Source organism: Chionomys nivalis, chromosome 17, assembly GCF_950005125.1.
Source record: "Chionomys nivalis chromosome 17, mChiNiv1.1, whole genome shotgun sequence".
In the NCBI taxonomy this organism is placed as follows: domain Eukaryota; kingdom Metazoa; phylum Chordata; class Mammalia; order Rodentia; family Cricetidae; genus Chionomys; species Chionomys nivalis.
The window spans coordinates 35,181,227-35,198,219 of NC_080102.1; the positions used below are offsets into that span (position 1 = coordinate 35,181,227).

At 41.2% G+C, this 16,993-nt stretch overlaps 2 protein-coding genes across 5 annotated transcripts in view; both read left to right on the forward strand.

The window, feature by feature from the left end:
- Window positions 1-9,775, forward strand: part of St13 (ST13 Hsp70 interacting protein) — a 35,439-nt gene extending 25,664 nt beyond the window's left edge. For 2 of the 3 annotated variants that reach the window (XM_057792687.1, XM_057792689.1), the window contains exons 8-12: window positions 1,535-1,637; window positions 2,307-2,423; window positions 4,289-4,337; window positions 6,436-6,569; window positions 7,854-9,775. In XM_057792687.1, the coding sequence (XP_057648670.1) occupies window positions 1,535-1,637; window positions 2,307-2,423; window positions 4,289-4,337; window positions 6,436-6,569; window positions 7,854-7,982 (532 nt within the window). In that variant the 3' untranslated portion in view covers window positions 7,983-9,775. The remainder of the gene's footprint in view (window positions 1-1,534; window positions 1,638-2,306; window positions 2,424-4,288; window positions 4,338-6,435; window positions 6,570-7,853) is intronic. The other variant, XM_057792688.1, reaches the window with a different exon arrangement.
- A 3,261-nt stretch (window positions 9,776-13,036) lies between these two features.
- Slc25a17 (solute carrier family 25 member 17) overlaps window positions 13,037-16,993 on the forward strand; it is a 39,413-nt gene continuing 35,456 nt past the window's right edge. The window contains exon 1 of one of the 2 annotated variants that reach the window (XM_057791875.1): window positions 13,037-13,154. In XM_057791875.1, the coding sequence (XP_057647858.1) occupies window positions 13,101-13,154 (54 nt within the window). In that variant the 5' untranslated portion in view covers window positions 13,037-13,100. The remainder of the gene's footprint in view (window positions 13,155-16,993) is intronic. The other variant, XM_057791876.1, reaches the window with a different exon arrangement.

A 16,993-nucleotide genomic window follows, 5' to 3' on the forward strand; every position in this document is an offset into this window, starting at 1 on the left:
TTTGGTTATCTTGGAAATTGGCCACTAGTTCTCAGGTGGTGATCTGCTGTCTAATACGAGCATGCTCTCATCTTGTGCCTGGCTGGTTACAGATTTAGAATAAACTTAAGAGACAATAGTTAATTTTTATGGGCTCTAAAACCTGTGTGGTAGGGTGGGGGTACTTACTGCTTCTGTTACTGTCACTTCAGTGACACAACCAAGAAAAAGTATCTTTAGAAATTCATGATTTGAATGAAGAATGTTTAAATTGCATTTATGCTAAAATTTTCAATTATAAACTGAATGTTTGCCATTTAAGTCTTTGTCCCTGTGTAATTTTATAAACCTACCATATATGTAACAGTATTTCATAATTATTATCTTAGCACAGCATACCCTCCAAGTTAGTTGAAAAGTTTTTCTTGACAGTTAGGATTGTCCTTAAGAATATAGCTCATTCATAATATGTGAGTAAAACAAAATATTTTGAAAGATAATTTTAGGTTTTGTGGTGGGGGAGTTGTTAAATGTGATATTCACATTTCTATTCATATTTGGGTTTAGGGTTTGCTTTATCATTTTTTATTACATATATCTTGAGGGAGTGGCAGTATTTGTGTCATGGTGTATGTGTTCTCCACTTTTATATTTATTTATTTATTTATTTATTTATTTATTTATTTTTGGTTTTTTTGAGACGGGGTTTCTCTGGTTTTGGGGCCTGTCCTGGAACTAGCTCTTGTAGACCAGGCTGGTCTCAAACTCAGAGATCCGCCTGCCTCTGCCTCCCAAGTGCTGGGATTAAAGGCGTGCGCCACCACCGCCCGGCATTCCACTTTTTTTTTTTTTTTAAAAGATTTATTTATTTATTTATGTGTGCAGTATTCTACCTGCATACCAGAAGAGGGCACTATAGCTGGTTGTGAGCCACCATGTGGTTGCTGGGAATTGAACTCGGTACCTCTGGAAGAGCAGCCAGTGCTCTTAACCTCTGAGCCATCTCTCCAGCCCCTCTTTTTTTTTTTTTTTTTTTTTTTTTAGTTTTTCGAGACAGGGTTTCTCTGTAGCTTTGGAACCTGTCCTGGAACTAGCTCTTGTAGACCAGGCTGGCCTCGAACTCACAGAGATCTGCCTGCCTCTGCCTCCCGAGTGCTGGGATTAAAGGCGCGCGCCACCACCGCCCGGACCTCCACTTCATTTTCAACTGCCTCTCCACCCCTATTCTTTTAGTTCTGAGTCTTAGTTTGGGTTGTTTTCTCAATAAAGCAGACCCTTGGGCATGGCTTTTCCTTCAGTCCTACGAAGAAAATACCATGTAAAATGTCTTTGATGTTAAAAAATTACTGCTTTACCTCCTCCTTTTAAATACTTTAGAATTATCATTGTGGAAATTTCAGTTTCGTCAAGTTTTTAGAATGTTACCCATAATGGTAACACAGTTCTTAAATTGGTTGCTTAAAAATTTGTAATTTATAATTAACTGGAAACTTTCTGTTATTCTGCTTTTTGTAAGTGGCTCTTTCAGTGATTGTTTTTTTTTAATCTATTTCAGACTCTTGGGTCACTGGGAAGAAGCAGCTCATGATCTAGCCCTTGCCTGTAAACTGGATTATGACGAGGATGCCAGTGCAATGCTGAAAGAGGTTCAACCTCGGGTATGTCAGAATGTCCTTAAGACTTCATGGCTTTGTACTTGGCCTGGAAGGTATAATCTCCTGACACAGGTGATGAAACATGGAGCGGTAAAGGCACTGACAATGTGTTCCACCTGGAAACTCATTAGTATGTCATGCTTCCAATTTGGACACTCATCTTTTCTACAAGACTTCAGTGGAGTGATACGCAAAATTAGAAAGGTGATGCACACACTTGGGAGCCAGAAGCAGTCAGATCTGAGTTCTGCAGATCTGAGTTCTGGCTATGTAGAGAGACCCTGTCTCAAGAAAGAAAGGAAGGAAGGACGGAAGGACGGACAGGTTGGCAGTAAGGAAAGCAACTGAAAATCACGAAATGTGACCCAGGGTTATTTTTGACATCTGCTCATCTTAGGTAATAGGGGTATGCAAAGGACAAAGTCCTCTCTGGGGTTAATTTCAATTTTTTTTTTTTTTTTTTGGTTTTTCGAGACAGGGTTTCTCTGTAACTTTGGAGCCTGTCCTGGAACTAGCTCTTGTAGACCAGGCTGGCCTCGAACTCCCAGAGATCCACCTGCCTCTGCCTCCCGAGTGCTGGCATTAAAGGCGTGCGCCACCACCGCCCGGCCACGTCACTTGATTTTGTCAGACTTTTCAGGCAAACTTACTTTCTGTGATTCTTCTTTCCAGGCTCAAAAAATTGCTGAACATCGGAGAAAATATGAGCGAAAGCGTGAAGAGCGAGAGATAAAAGAAAGAATAGAAAGGGTGAAGAAGGCTCGAGAAGAGCACGAAAGAGCCCAAAGGGTAAATTGCTGTAACCCAGTAGATGAGACCTCAGGACACTGTTGCTAATTCTGTTCTTTCTGAGATGGCTGTAGTGTGTGGGGTGACAGCTCTCGAAAGGAATCTCCATACATTCTTTCCTTTCTGTTTTTAGTTTCTGAGTTTAAGTGATCTTGTATTTTCACCAATTTATATTTGTTTGTTCTTTTATACTTGCAAATTTGGGCCAAGAGTATAACTTACAGAGACTTCTTCAGCAGGGCTGCAACCCTTCCCCCCCCCATCCAAACTCAAAATTTCCTGGCCAGGTTAATTCAAATTTGATATTGCTATCATTTTGTGTAGGTACTAGTCCTTTCCCGTAGGATTTGTCCTCTGTTTATTTTATGGTTCCTCCCTTTCTAACTGTGGGTTCATGGCTATTTAAAAAAAGAGAGAGAGAGAGAGAGAGAGATTCTAGCTATGCATCTAATCCCAGCATTCGGGAAAATGAGTCAGCATAGTCTTCCCTCAAGGGGGAAATTCTGTTTATAATTATACAGTTGTATTATAGAAATGTAGAAAGAGGCTTCCTGCTGCTCTTCTGAAGATGGAAGCAGGTCTTTGCCCTCCCCCACCTCTTTCATCTCCTTTACCCTTCTCTCAATAAATTCCACACTCAAAAAGGAAAGAAATGTAGAGATTTTTGTTAGTTTGCCCCCGTAGTGTTAATACCCTTACTGTGTATCCTAGTTTTTCCCTGTGTATCTTTGTATATTAGTGTTATGTGACAAGACTTTTCCTCGGGAGGTGCTAGGCACACATCTGCTCATGCCAGATAGGGAGTCCACAACAGACCAAAGTACGAATGCAACGTCCAACTTGGTGAACCATGAGTTTTTAATTGGGTTACTTACCGGAATATAGGTGAGGGCTTCTTTGTAGGAGAAGAGATGACTTAGAGACAGCTCCATCACCAATGTCCACTCAGCATGGGTGACAGCTCACAAAAAGCTGAGAACCTGGAGCACACCGCACAGCCTGCAGGCAGGCTAGCAGGTCACAAAGTGACCTTTCCAAATGACCTCTTCAGGCAGTTTGACTTGACTGTGAGTGACTCTGAGCAGCTTGGCTTGTTTACTCTTAGGAAAGGGAACCTAGAGTTTCAGAGACCTCTAAAGGTATTTTGAGTTGTTTACCTTGCTTTAAGAGCTTCCCTACAGGATGGACTGTTTTCATTTCTGGAAGAAACTGTTCTACAACTACTATTAGCATTTCCTTATAGCTATATATAAGGAAGTCTTAATTTTACATCGTACTTTAAATATACATGTTTAAGTGTCATAGTTCATAAAAAATATGCCTATGTGTTTGTATTTATTTGGTTTTCTTCTCTTCATGTCCTGGGGATTGAACTGGGCCTCAACATGAGAGGCAAATATGTACCAATGGGATATAGTCTATCTTGATGTTTTTTTTTTTTTTTTCCTAACTAGGTATGAAGGAAGGTTCTAATTGACTTTTGTTGGTTATAAAAACAGCTCAGAAAGACTTCTTCAGTGTTATTTTACATTTTGCTGGGAGAATGTAGAAGAGATGAACCTAGGAAGTAATCTAGACATGCCCTTTCTTTTTGGAGTTTTAAAGTAGGTGAGAATTCATAGCTTGCATAAGAAGCAAGTCATTTGCCTTACCAGAGAAGTAAAATTGCTAGAAATCATTTGTAAAATGAGGCCCAGTGACAGTTGGAAATGGTTCTTCTGTTATTTTGAATCTCACCATTCTGCTGTCCTCTAATTTTTTGATTTTTGATTCCCTAGATTTCCATGGATAGGTTAAGTATGGGGGAAAAGACTTTTTTGTTGCTTTTCTTCTGTTACATAATTTGTTTTCATTTTATCTTCAAGGAAGAAGAAGCCAGAAGACAGTCTGGGGCTCAGTATGGCTCTTTTCCAGGTATGTATGAAAGGAGAATATAGTCAGGTGGGGTGGCACATGCCTTTAATCCCAGCACTCAAGAGGCAGAGGCATCTGAATTTCTGTGAGTTCAAGACCATCCTGGTCTACAAATTGAGTTCCAGGTCAGCCAGGACTAACTATACAGAGAAACCCTGTCTTAAAGTGTCTTGAAAATCCAAAGAGAGAGAATATGTTCACTTGTTTGTGTGTTGAGAGTTCTTTAATACCCTGGAACTGGAGTTAACAGCAGTCAGTTTGGAGCCTTCCAAATTGGAAACTGGGACCTGAACTGTTTTTGGAGCATCAAGCATGCACTCCTAACTGTTGAGGTGTCTAGGCCCTCTTTTCTTTCTTGTAAATGTTTTATAATCAGAAATTATTAGCAAAACTAAGCTTTTGAATGTAAGCAGAGGACTAGCATTCAGAAAGATAAGGGGGAAAGAAACTAAGAAAATAAGTTTTGTTGCCTGAAAGAGGCAGTGTGAAGTTTTTTTTTTTTTTTTTTTTTTTTAATAAACAATACACTTTTAACAATTGGGTTTTTTTTTTTTTTTGCTTATTTTTTAAAAGACTGTCTTCTTTGTGGTCATATTCTCTCAAGGAAAATTTTGTGCTTATATGACATTGGGTAGAACTATTTATTTCAAAGCTTGAAAATGTAGCATGTGTTCTCCAGGCAGTGGTGTTTCATGCAGAGGTAGGCAGATCTCTGAATTTGAGGTCTACAGAGGAGTTTCAGGACAATAATTGTATATTATTTTTTAGCGATTCTGATTGTTTAGAATGGGACTCCTAAATACATTGATTTCACCAAGCCTGGTGAAGCTCACCTGTCATGTCAGCCGTCCTGGCTAGTTTTATGCCAACTTGACACAAGCTAGAGTCATATGAGAGGAAGGAGCCTCAGTTGAGAGTATGCCGCTGTAAGATCCAGGTGTAGGGCATTTTCTTAATTAGTGATTGATGGGCGCTATCCTTGGGCTGGTGGTCCTGGGTTTTATAAGAAAACAGGCTGTGCAAGCCATAGTGAGGAAGCAGTAAGCAGTGCCCTCTATGGCCCATGCATTAGCTTTTACCTCCAGGTTCCTGCCCTGTTTGTGTTTTTGTCCTGACTTCCTTCAGTGATAAACTGATATGGAAGTAGTGTAAGCCAACTTGCTTTTGGTCAAGGTTTTTCATCACAGCAATAGTAACCCTAACTAGGACACTGACTTTAGGAGGTAGAGGCCAGAGGCTCAGGATTCTTGACCATTTTCACCTACAGAGCAAGTTTTGAGCTTGCCCAGGCTCTCAACTGTCTGATTCGGTAAGCTAAAAAGGGAAATTAATTTTTGTTATCCCTATTTTAGGTAATACTTGAGGAATAACTACTTTATATAAATGCCAAAACTAAATAAAGCAAGCTTAGACTGATAAAAATTAACTTTAAATTGAAACAAGTAACTCTGAAGAAGAAATTCAAAGATGATTGAGCAAGCATGGTGACACACACCTGCAGACTTAACATTTAGGATGCCAAAGGAGGAAATGAAGGGTTCAGGACAGCCACCCTGCATCAGACAACTCATCCCCACTTCCCCACCCCCAAGATATGTCTGACGTTAATGTTTTAGGAGGACCCGAAACATGTTACATGTTGATTCCTGTTTTTTTTTTTAAAGGTGGGATTAGTTTTATTGAGCAGTTTTAAGTAATGAAAAATAACTCCAGAAAGTAGTAAAGTCTGATTTACAGCTCTAAAAAATTAGAAGTCGCTCTTGACAGCCTGCTCTGTTAAGAAAAGAATGTGCTAATACCCAGGGGCATCCTTGTTCCTCATGTGTGTCCTTCAGTGTTAGAGAAGATCAGTAGAAACTTGGTGATGCCCCTCATTATTTTTTTTTTAATTATTTATTTATTATGTATACAATGTTCTATCTGTGTGTATGCCTGCAGGCCAGAAGAGGGCACCAGACCTCATTATAGATGGTTGTGAGCCACCATGTGGTTGTTGGAAATTGAACCTCAGTACCTCTGGAAGAGCAGGCAATGCTCTTAACCACTGAGCCATCTCTCCAGCCCCTCCACCCCCCTCATTATTCTTTTATCCTTCTAGGTGGTTTTCCTGGGGGAATGCCTGGTAATTTTCCTGGAGGAATGCCTGGAATGGGAGGGGGCATGCCTGGAATGGGAGGAATGCCTGGACTCAATGAAATCCTCAGTGACCCCGAAGTTCTTGCAGCAATGCAGGTAAGGTTTGGAATAATAAAGTTGGGCTTTGGTCATCAGAGCCTTTCTTTTCTTCTTTTGTGTGATGACAGCACTCTCTGCTATTTTTCCTCTTTGTTATCAATTAACTAATTTTGCAGACTGGCATCTTTCTAAATTGAGATAAATTTGTTTTGTTGGCAGTGCTGGCTCACACCTTTATCCCAGTACTCAAGGAACAGGCAGATACTTGTGAGTTTGAGGACAGCCAAGCTATACTCAGAGAAGTCTTGTCTTAAAAAAAAAAAAAAAAAGATTTTTATGTCTGAACATTTATTTGCCTTTTTCTAACATGCATTTAGTGCCCTTGGAGATCATAAGAGGGCATCGTGAGCCACCATGTGCGTGCTGGGAACCCAAGCCAGCTCCTTGGCAAGAACCATCATTGCTCCTAACTGCTAAGCCATCTCTCCAGCCTGTTTTATTTTGTGTGTGTGTTCTTGTATTTGTGTGTGCCAAATGTATGCTACCAGATCCCCTGGAGTTAGAGTTACAGGCTGTTGGTTGGGAGCTGCCTGTTGCCTGGCATATGTTCTGGGAACCAAACTCGGGTCCCCAGCCTAAAGATTACATTTTTGAAAGTTTGTTATAGGAAATAGTAATTCATGTTTCTTTATGTCAGTGTTATGTGTGCTTTCTTTTTCGTTATTTTTAGTTCAAGTTACAGAATTAAGTTTGACTTGAGTTTGGGTGCTTTGAAGATACTCCCAATCTTTGTGTATCAAATGTGGGTGAAGCCGGCCGGTGGTGGTGCACGCCTTTAATCCCAGCACTTGGGAGGCAGAGGCAGGTGGATCTCTGTGAGTTCGAGGCCAGCCTGGTCTACAAGAGCTAGTTCCAGGACAGGCTCCAAAACCACAGAGAAACCCTGTCTCGAAAAACCAAAAAAAAAAAAAAAAAAAAATGTGGCTGAAGCATTTTACACTGCTTTGACATTAGGGCATTTAGTATTCGAAATCATATCTCTTTATTTAAAACGTTTTAAATTTTAGATTTAGAATACTAAACTTGGTCCATTGGGCACGTTGCTTAAATAAGTTATAAAACCCATACATTGCCAGGATGTGGTGGCATACACCTTTAATCCCAGCTTTTGGAAAACAGAGGCAGGCTGATCTCTGTGAGTTTGAGACCAGCATGGTCTACAGTGCTAATTCTAGGATAGCCAGGGCTACACAGAGAAACCCTATCTCGAACAAAAACAAAACATCCAACATAATTGAAAAATTCAACACCACTCCCTATTTATTTTTTTCTTTTCTTTAGGATCCAGAAGTCATGGTGGCTTTCCAGGATGTGGCCCAGAACCCAGCAAATATGTCAAAATATCAGAACAACCCAAAGGTTATGAATCTCATCAGTAAATTGTCAGCCAAGTTTGGAGGTCAAGCGTAATGTCAAACAGAGCCCTTGCTGAATGAAGAGCAGCTTAGCTCACTTACTGGATGTTGCAATAATACAAACCAGTGTACCTCTGACCTCATCAGGAGAGCTGGGGTGCTTTGAAGACTATACCTACCCTTCTGCATCAAATGCGGCTGAAGCATTTTACAGTGGTTTGCCATTAGGGTCTTCATTCAGATAATGTTTTCCTACTAGGAATTATAAACATTTTTCAACCTTAAACATATTTTTTAAAAATTTAGGGGGTATTAATTCCTCCATTTTTCTTTACTAATCTTTTTGAGTTTTTCCTTTGAATTACTGGGCAAGGAAGCTGAATATGGTCGACTTACTGCTCTCATGAATGGAAATAAAGATTTGTTAGTGGGAAGTAAATAAAACTCATTTAAGTTGATTGAGTTGGACACTAAAGCATCTTGATTTGTCTTTTTTTAATGTTTTATTTCAAAATGATCTATTTCAGTGAATTTCTTGGGACCACCAGTATTTGGATCTGACCTGGGTAGAACTGAAATGTTGGACAGAGCAGCAGCAAGTCCTAGGTTTTGTTTGACCCTGTGTAAACTCTGTTTAAATCTTACACTGTGTTGCAGGGGCAATTTTTATTTTTAGGCATTGCAGTGGAATTAGAATCCCTAGTTCTGCTATTGTCCACTGTTTCACATAAATGTTCCCTATCATTCCCACATAAAGAAAAAAATGCTTTCTATGTTTCTGTCAAAAATTACCTTTCCTGTTAGAAAATACCTGTCTGCTTGTCCTCTTGGTCTTCTTGCTGAGCTAAAGATATTTTTTTTCCACTAGCGTCATCACTTTGCAACATAATTGTGGAAGCATATTTATTGCTAGTTTAATTTCATATATAGTAGATACGGTCATTGTAAGGTCATACCTGGAACAGCTGTGGTATCTTATTGGACCATGGAGTTGCTTGTTTGAATATTAAACTCTGACATTTGTGAACTCCTATCATATCAGAAGTCATTGGAAGGGAGCTTCCCTTTGGTTTTAGGTTTGCTTATGAAATTGAGAAACGAATGTGATTTTAGAGTTGATGTTGAAGTATACATCTTTGTAGTTTGAAGAGTTTAAATTGTTTACATATGATGAAAGATTCATTTGTCCTATTCAGCTCTTAAATACTGCGATGTATTTAATGCCTGTTTTCTCTCCTGCTGCAAGGATGAAGAAAAACGATAAATTCACAGAGTGCATATTTAAATTAACACATCTGAAATCATATGTCTATGCAGGTTTTAACTGCTTCATACAGCAGACACAGATGCATCTTGTTACATGTAAGAAGAAGCTGTATTTGGACAGAGCATGTGTTTAAAGTCCTTGATAACCATCACATATTCTTAAATTTGAACATTGCACGGTGTTCCTTTTGTCCAAGAGTGTTTTCCTTTCATAATTTCTATGGTGTGCTGTGCTTTACTAAAGGTAGTTTCTTTTGGACTCTGACTATAACTAATTATATTCTAATATTGCAAATATTACCATAAGTGGGTGAAATTGCTCTTCTGAAAATTGTGTTCTTTGCTTTTAGACTTCTGAGTTCCACAGATAGAAAAAAAATACAGGCTTCATTTATTTCATAAAGACTCAGTATCATTTCTACACCAGAAATATTGGGGTATTTTTTTTCACTAAAAATATTATAAGAAAAATACTATAAGATGATGAAGTTGGTTTTTTTTTTTTTTTTTTTTTTGCTTAAAGATATGTGGTTAATATTCCTAAGATGCTAAAATAAAATACGGTTTCAAACTGGATCTTGACCTTTCCCCTTTTTGTTTTGTTTTTTTTGGGGGGTATAGTGTACACTGAAGTTATGTAATGGGTACAGTGGGCTATGGGTTACTAACAGCTGACACCTAAAAGCTGAGTATAATGTTCACCGCCCATGTAGTCCCAGAATGTGAGAGGATAAGGGAGGAGTCCAAGTTTGATTCTGGACGATATAGCAAAACTTTGGAGCCCAAGAGCTGCCCCGCCCCCACTTGCTCCAGCTCACCTAACATTCAGAGGTTACCTTCTTTTGTACTTTTTAGAAGTTAGCAGTTCTGCCATGCATTGAAGTAAATAACTTATATGTGGGTCCAGAGAAGTTGATCTTGTGCTCTGGTCTTAACACCTAAGGAAAAAGGCGTGTGGTTAGGGATGCAGTTTGGGGAGATGCTGATGATACAGGGCATTAACAGCTATCTTTTCATATTCCATTGTTCAGCCGTAGTTATCAGAAACAGCACACAGGTGTACGGTTATATGGATAAACTATTAGATTAAAACAAAGCTTGGTAAGCCTACTAGCTATCACATATCAGGAGACAGCTTCATAAAGGACAAATAGCTTCTGGATTTAGAAAGTGGCTCACTGTTGGGAGGTGGTGGTATGTGCCTTTAATCCCAGCAGAAGCAGGTGGATCTGAGTTCAAGATCAGCCTGGTCTACAAAAGCTTGTTCCAGGACAGGCTCCAAAGGTACAGAGAAAAACCCTGTCTTGAAAAAACAAGAAAGTGGTTCACACCTAAAGTTAATGGACCTGAATTAAAATTCACATTAGTAGAACTTGGTTCCATGCACTGTTGTAATAAGATCCTACTGTGTTATCTTAGAACTGAGTACATTGATTGCTTTGCAATTTTATAAATGAAACTGAAACACTTTGGCAGTTGCTCAGTGTAGTGTTTGTGGAGCAAGGAATCTCACACACATTTGTGTCTTCCCAGCTTTTTATGAATCTGTTACTCTTGATTATTATAGGAGTTAGTGTGCGTGCACTTTAGCGGTAATTTTGAGACAGCATTTCACTATGCAATTCTGACTTGAAACAAACACATTGTATAGATCAGGCTAACCACAAAGTCTCTACCTTAAGTGTTGAGATCAAAGCCATGTACCACTATGCCTGGCTATTACAGTTTTGGTGTTTTAAGTTATTTATTATGTCTACAGTGTTCCACCTGCATATTTGCATGCGGGCCAGAAGAGTGCACCAGATCTCATTAGATAGTTATGAGCCACCATGTTGTTGCTGGGACTTGAACTTAGGACCTCTGGAAGAGTAACCACTGCTCTTAATCTCTGAGCCATCTCTCCAGCCCCAGTTTTGTTCTTTTATGGTCTTGTTTACTCAGCGTCTTGCTGTGTAACCCAGGCTGGCACTTGAATTCTCATATTTGTGTCTTGGTCTCCCAACGATAGTTATGTCAGTATGCCTGACTGCTACTTTAAGAAATGGAAAGGCAGAGGCAGTTGGATCTGAGTTCTAGGCCAGCTTGATCTACAGAGTGGTTCCAAGACAGCTAAGACTACACAGAGAAACCTGTTGGGGTGAGTGGAGAAATTGAAAGCCAAAATGGACATTCTAATGAGACTGGTTAAATAAACTAGGTTATTTTTGCCATTGAATACAGCATAACTAAAGTTCTTTGTCTACTCATTAAACTTAAGGTATAATTATTCTAACAGGTAAAATATGCAATTAATGAGGCAGGAGAGATGGCTCAACCGTGAAGAGCACATCTTGAAGTCCCTTGTTCAGTTCCGAAGCACTCACCCATGTTTAGTAGTCCACAGCTTCATGCAACTCCAGCTCTTTGACTTCGAAATGCTCTGCACTAACATGCACAGACATCTGTTTTTATTTTTATTTATTTTGGTTTTTTCGAGACAGGGTTCCTCTGTAACTTCGGAGCTTGTCCTGAAAGTCACTCTGTAGACCAGGCTGGCCTCAAACTGAGAGATCTGTCTCTGCTTCCAGAGCGCTGGGATTAAAGGCGGGTGCCACCAACGCCTGGTCACATAATACTTTAAAAAACAGCTCATGGGTTGAAGGGGAAAACAAAAGTAGTTAAGTTTTGAAAGTTTGTACAATTCTGTGAGACTTTGTATTGTGTCACAGTGGAAACGTAAATGCCTGTTTTCCTACCACTTAGATTTATCTTTATGTGCATGAATGCTTGTGAGTGCACCTGATGCCGTCAGAAGACAAGACCGGATTCCCCTGGAGCTTGATTACAGAGGGTTGTGTGATCACAGCTGAACCCAGATCCTCTGCAAGAGCCCTAAACGTTCTTAGCCCCTGAACCATCTATCTAGCCTCAAATTGTCAGTTTAAGCAAATCGAAGCCTCATGCTAGAGCTTTGCCTTCCATGCCTGGGCTCCTTGTTTTCATATCCAGCGGTCAGGTTGGAGATGAATGGATGAAGAAGGTTGGAGCTATTGACCTGTTCTCCTTAGCTGTGGCCTTCAGCTTATTTTGGAGGGTTGGTATTATTGTGACATGATTTCTGTAGTTTAGGCTGGCCTATACCCCCTATGTGGTACTAGGATATGCTTTGCTGCGGGTACGGTTACGGGTTTTGGGGGGTTTGTATTGTTGAGACCCGAGATGATCTCACGCTTTCCATGTAGCTGAAGGTCACTCAACTAATGACTTTTTTAACAAAATATTATATGCATGTCTCAGTGCATGCAGTACCCAGTGTAGGTCAGAAGAGGTTAGAGCCCCTGGAACTAGAGTTACAATAGCTTGCTGCCATGTGGGTCCTGGGAACTAAAAAGCGGTTCCTCTGCAAAAGCAGTAGAGTTCTTAACAGAGGCATCCCTCCAGTCCCTTGATCCTTTTCCCACTTTCTGAGTGCTGCAATTACAGGTGTTTGTGGAATGCTGGGGATCATGCTAAGCAAGGACTCTTACAACTGAGCTACGTCCTCAGCCTGCCAACTTGTATTTTGTAAGCAGTTGGAGTGCAGGGATCACTAGGAGCTTTTATGTCCCCCGTTTTACGTCAATAGGCATGGCTAACCACATTAGCTTGCAAACAGACTGAGGAGCCAAGAACCCGTACTTAGTGGCAGGCTCGGCACCGACGTCCCGGGCGGCCTAGCATCGCCCCGCCCCTTGCTTTCCCCGGACCAATCGGTGTTCAGGGGCGTTCTTGGGCCCTCCATATCCACGTCCGCGGCTGTTCTCCAGGGCGGCAGCTTGTGACCCGGAAGTGGTTGTTTTGTTGGAGGCGGGCGGGTCTGAGAGGTGGGGCTTGAGACGCTCCTGAAAGGAGCCCACGTTGCGGCGTCTGAGGGGGAAAGTGTGGCATTATGGCTTCTGTGTTGTCCTACGAAAGCCTGGTACACGCCGTGGCCGGAGCCGTGGTGAGGAAGGGTTTGGGGCTTTACGAAGTCAGTCCCGGGATGGGGCCGGGAGATGTGGGGTCTGAGTCTGTCACGACTGGGACCAGGGCGAAAACAGAAAGTTGCCGCAAGTGTGAGTGTGAGAGGTGAGGCCGGCACCCACCCCTGCCCCTGCCGCGCGCTCCCAGAGCCGGTCTGGACTGGCTGTCACAAATGTCCAGGGGGTAAAGAAGAATACATTGCTATTTTCTTCACCTTCTGATGTTTAAGGCCAGCCATCGCCCTACCCCATCCTCACTGCACACAAACTTTGTCTAACCGGTCCTGAGGAGAAACTAGGTGTGAAGCTGGGGTGCTTGATGTAAGGTTACTAACATCCTGTTGCCACACCTTACCGCAGGTAATCGCAATAGCTAGGAAAGTAGCTCTGGTCAGCATTATTGCCAGGAAAAGATAAGGTTTTTGCTTTGTTTTTAAATCAAAATCGGGGTTGTTATGAGTTAAGTGCTCGGTTCTTGGACGTTGAGTCGTCTGAGTTCCTTCCATTCGACACTCTTCCTTTTTGTTTTTTTTTTTTTGTTTTTTTTTTTGCAACTTCACGTTCTTGCTACGAGTAATGTGCCTCTTCTGATTCTCTTTCTCAGGTTATTTCTCATGTCCTTCCCCAATTTCCAGCCAACATGTCCTTTTAGCCTTTTAGAATCACTGTGGACCATTTCTGTCTGTTCGGTGGACCGTTCCTGAATGGTTCCACTTCCCCAGTATGAACTCAGGGACAACTCATGTCCTGTAATGAGGAATCGGAGTTTTGAATTCCAGTTCCACCATTTATTTACTCGGCAATCTCAGGTCCCACATTTGTATTTCTGTGAAGTGGAAGAAAGGCTGGTTTTCCCCTAGGCTCTTGAGAATTAGTGAGGGAGTGTTACAGGAAGTGTCTTATTCAAGAAGCCTCTGTCATTGAAATCAACCAGGAGAGCCTTTCACCCATTAAGAAAAAGCTGGCGTGGAAGTTTGCTTGACATGTTTTCAGTTGGTCACAGAGACCTGTGTGGCTGTAGAGAAAATGCAAACAGTGACCAAATTATTCATGACTTTGTGTAGGAAAGAGTCAGCTGTTGAATTTACTCATTTGCATTTTCACAACTGATCTTCTGGGCTTCTCTGTAGAGAGTAGAATGAGCAAGGCCCAACAGTCAGACGAGATGGTTGTAAGGCTTAGATGAAGGTCGTGGAGGTGGTGATTATTCTCCTGAAATGTATTTATGAGAACCACCAGAGTTCAGTGGTTGATGGGTGTAGATTAGGGTTGGTTGTCTCTGACAGTTTTGGCTCCAGGAACATGATAGTCTTCCTCCTGAGTTGAATTGAGAATGATTGTGTGAACGCATGGGTTTGGGGAAAAGATAAACTTACTTGGTCATAGTTTTGAACTAGTTAAATTTGAAATTCCAGAGGGTAGCATAACCATTAAATTATTAACTCACCAAGGAGGTGACTCTGAACTAAGAAAAATGACAGTGACTGAGTGGAGAAGCAGGCCGACATGAAAAGGTGGGGGAAGGAAGTTTTCGGGTACAAAGAAGACTTGAGAACCAGTAGAGGGGGAGGAAATGGAAAAAGTGCTCTGCCAGCTGTTCGGAGAAAGTATTTCGGGAAGAAGGGTGTTGTCCAAGTGGGTCACCTACTGCCAGGAGGTCAAGTAATGTGGGGACTGAGAATGACAAATCCAGCGGTTAACTGAGAAGACCAGTTTTGGTGGATAGCTGGGCTAGGTGGATTGCAACGGAAAATGGGAAGAAGAGAAATCCTTGTTAATTTTTCTTTCTCTTACCAGTGCCATTTGTTGAGTTCATTCTGTGGGCCATGTGCTGTCTAGGTTCTAAGAATAGAGAAACCAAGTCACTTTCTTCCCTAACTGTTGGTTACAGTAGAGAAGCCAGCACATGAGTAAACAAAACTGTTTTAAACCCAGGCGGTGGTGGCGCACGCCTTTAATCCCAGCACTTGGGAGGCAGAGGCAGGCGGATCTCTGTGAGTTCGAGAACAGCCTGGTCTACAAGAGCTAGTTCCAGGACAGGCTCCAAAAACCACAGAGAAACCCTGTCTTGAAAAACCAAAAAATAAAAAATAAATAAAAAAAATAAACTGTTTTAAATAGTAAATGCTATTCAATCAGTAGGTCTAGCAAGTATTTTTATATATATAAGCTGACAGATATTTTATGTATTGTGTTCGGTCTCTGTCGTGGCTGCTCAACACAGCCCTGGTAGTGTGAAAGCTGCCAGAGACATAAGTAAATGGATGGACAGAGCTTTGTTTCCCATGAAACTACAGTCACCGAAACGGACGGCACATTGATTTTGGCCCACAGACCAGCTTACTGAGCCCTGTGATGAAGCATGACCATGGGCAGGAGTGGTGTGTATCTCTTAATCTACAAAATCATTTTAATTCATTTGCTGCCTATTTTTCTTTCATTAAAATTTCACTTGAAGCCTGGTGGTGGTGGTGCACACCTTTAATCCCAGCACAGGGATTAAGGCATGCAAATCTCTTGCTGTTTTTTTTTTCTCAAATTATCTATTATATACTTTTATAAGAATAATTCATTTTACTCTTGCTTTATCTCAAGGAAGTGGTATTCCTAGTATGTGTATGAAGGAAAAGTAGCTTTGTACATTGTTTTGGTTTTGGTTGTTTTGAAACAGGGTCTCACTGTATAGCCCAGAACAACCTCAAACTTGAAATCTTTTAGCCTCAGCCTCCTAAATTCTTAGAATTAAAGGCATGTACCATCATATTCAGCTGCTTCCCTGTGTATAGCCCAGGCTGGACTTGAACTTGTGATCCTCCTGCCTCTTCCTGATCAGACATCCTCCCAGTGCGTGCCACCACAACTGGCCGTGTTTTGTCGTGGTTGTTGCTGCTGTGTTTTTATTAGTAGTATTGTTACCATTATTTTTATTCGTTATGCCAAAGAGTTGTTCTCAGATTCTTAGCAGGTCTGTATATTAAGGTTCAGTAGTGTAACCTGGGCTCTCAGCACTTGGGTGCTCTCAGTCACGATGTGGCCTTGCTGTGGCTGTCTGAAGAACTGTTTCTAGCCAAAGAGCAGAAGCAGTCTGGGTAAAAGCAGTTGAATTGTTGAAGATGTTGACTCCCAGTCTTTGACTGTCACTCCTGGCTTGTTTGTTCAGCTCCCCTAGGTTGTGCATTCTCCTACAGCCAGTGAAATGCAAGTACGCATACCTTTTTTCAGTGCTGGTACCAGACCCAGAGCTTGGCATGTGCTAAGTACCTACTCTATCACAAAGTTGTGCCCCCTGCCCCAGTATGCAATTATATTTTAAAAGTTAAATTACCGATTTTGAAGTTTTTTTGATGCCATACCTTGGAATAATCACAGATAACCTTACATATCTCAAAACTAGAATTACATTGCTTCAGAAAGATGTTGTAGGTTCTTGGTCAGTATTATATGATGTAGTTACCAGCTTCATATGTAAACAGCCATAAAAAACTGTAGTGGCGGGAGCGGCGGGCTATGTTCCCGCCCAGATCCCACACAGCTAGCTTAGCCCCGGAAATAATTACACGGAAACTGTATTCTTTTAAACTCTGCCTGGCCCATTAGTTCTAGCCTCTTATGGGCTAATTCTCACATCTTGCTTTAACCCATATTTAATAATCAGTGTAGCACCACGAGGTGTGGCTTACCAGGAAAGATTTTAACCTGCGTCGGGTGGGAGAATCATGGCAACTGCTTGACTCGGCTTCTTTCTCCCAGCATTCTGTTCTGTCTACTCCGCCTACCTAATTTTCTGTCCTATTAAAGGGCCAAGGCAGTCTTTTTATTT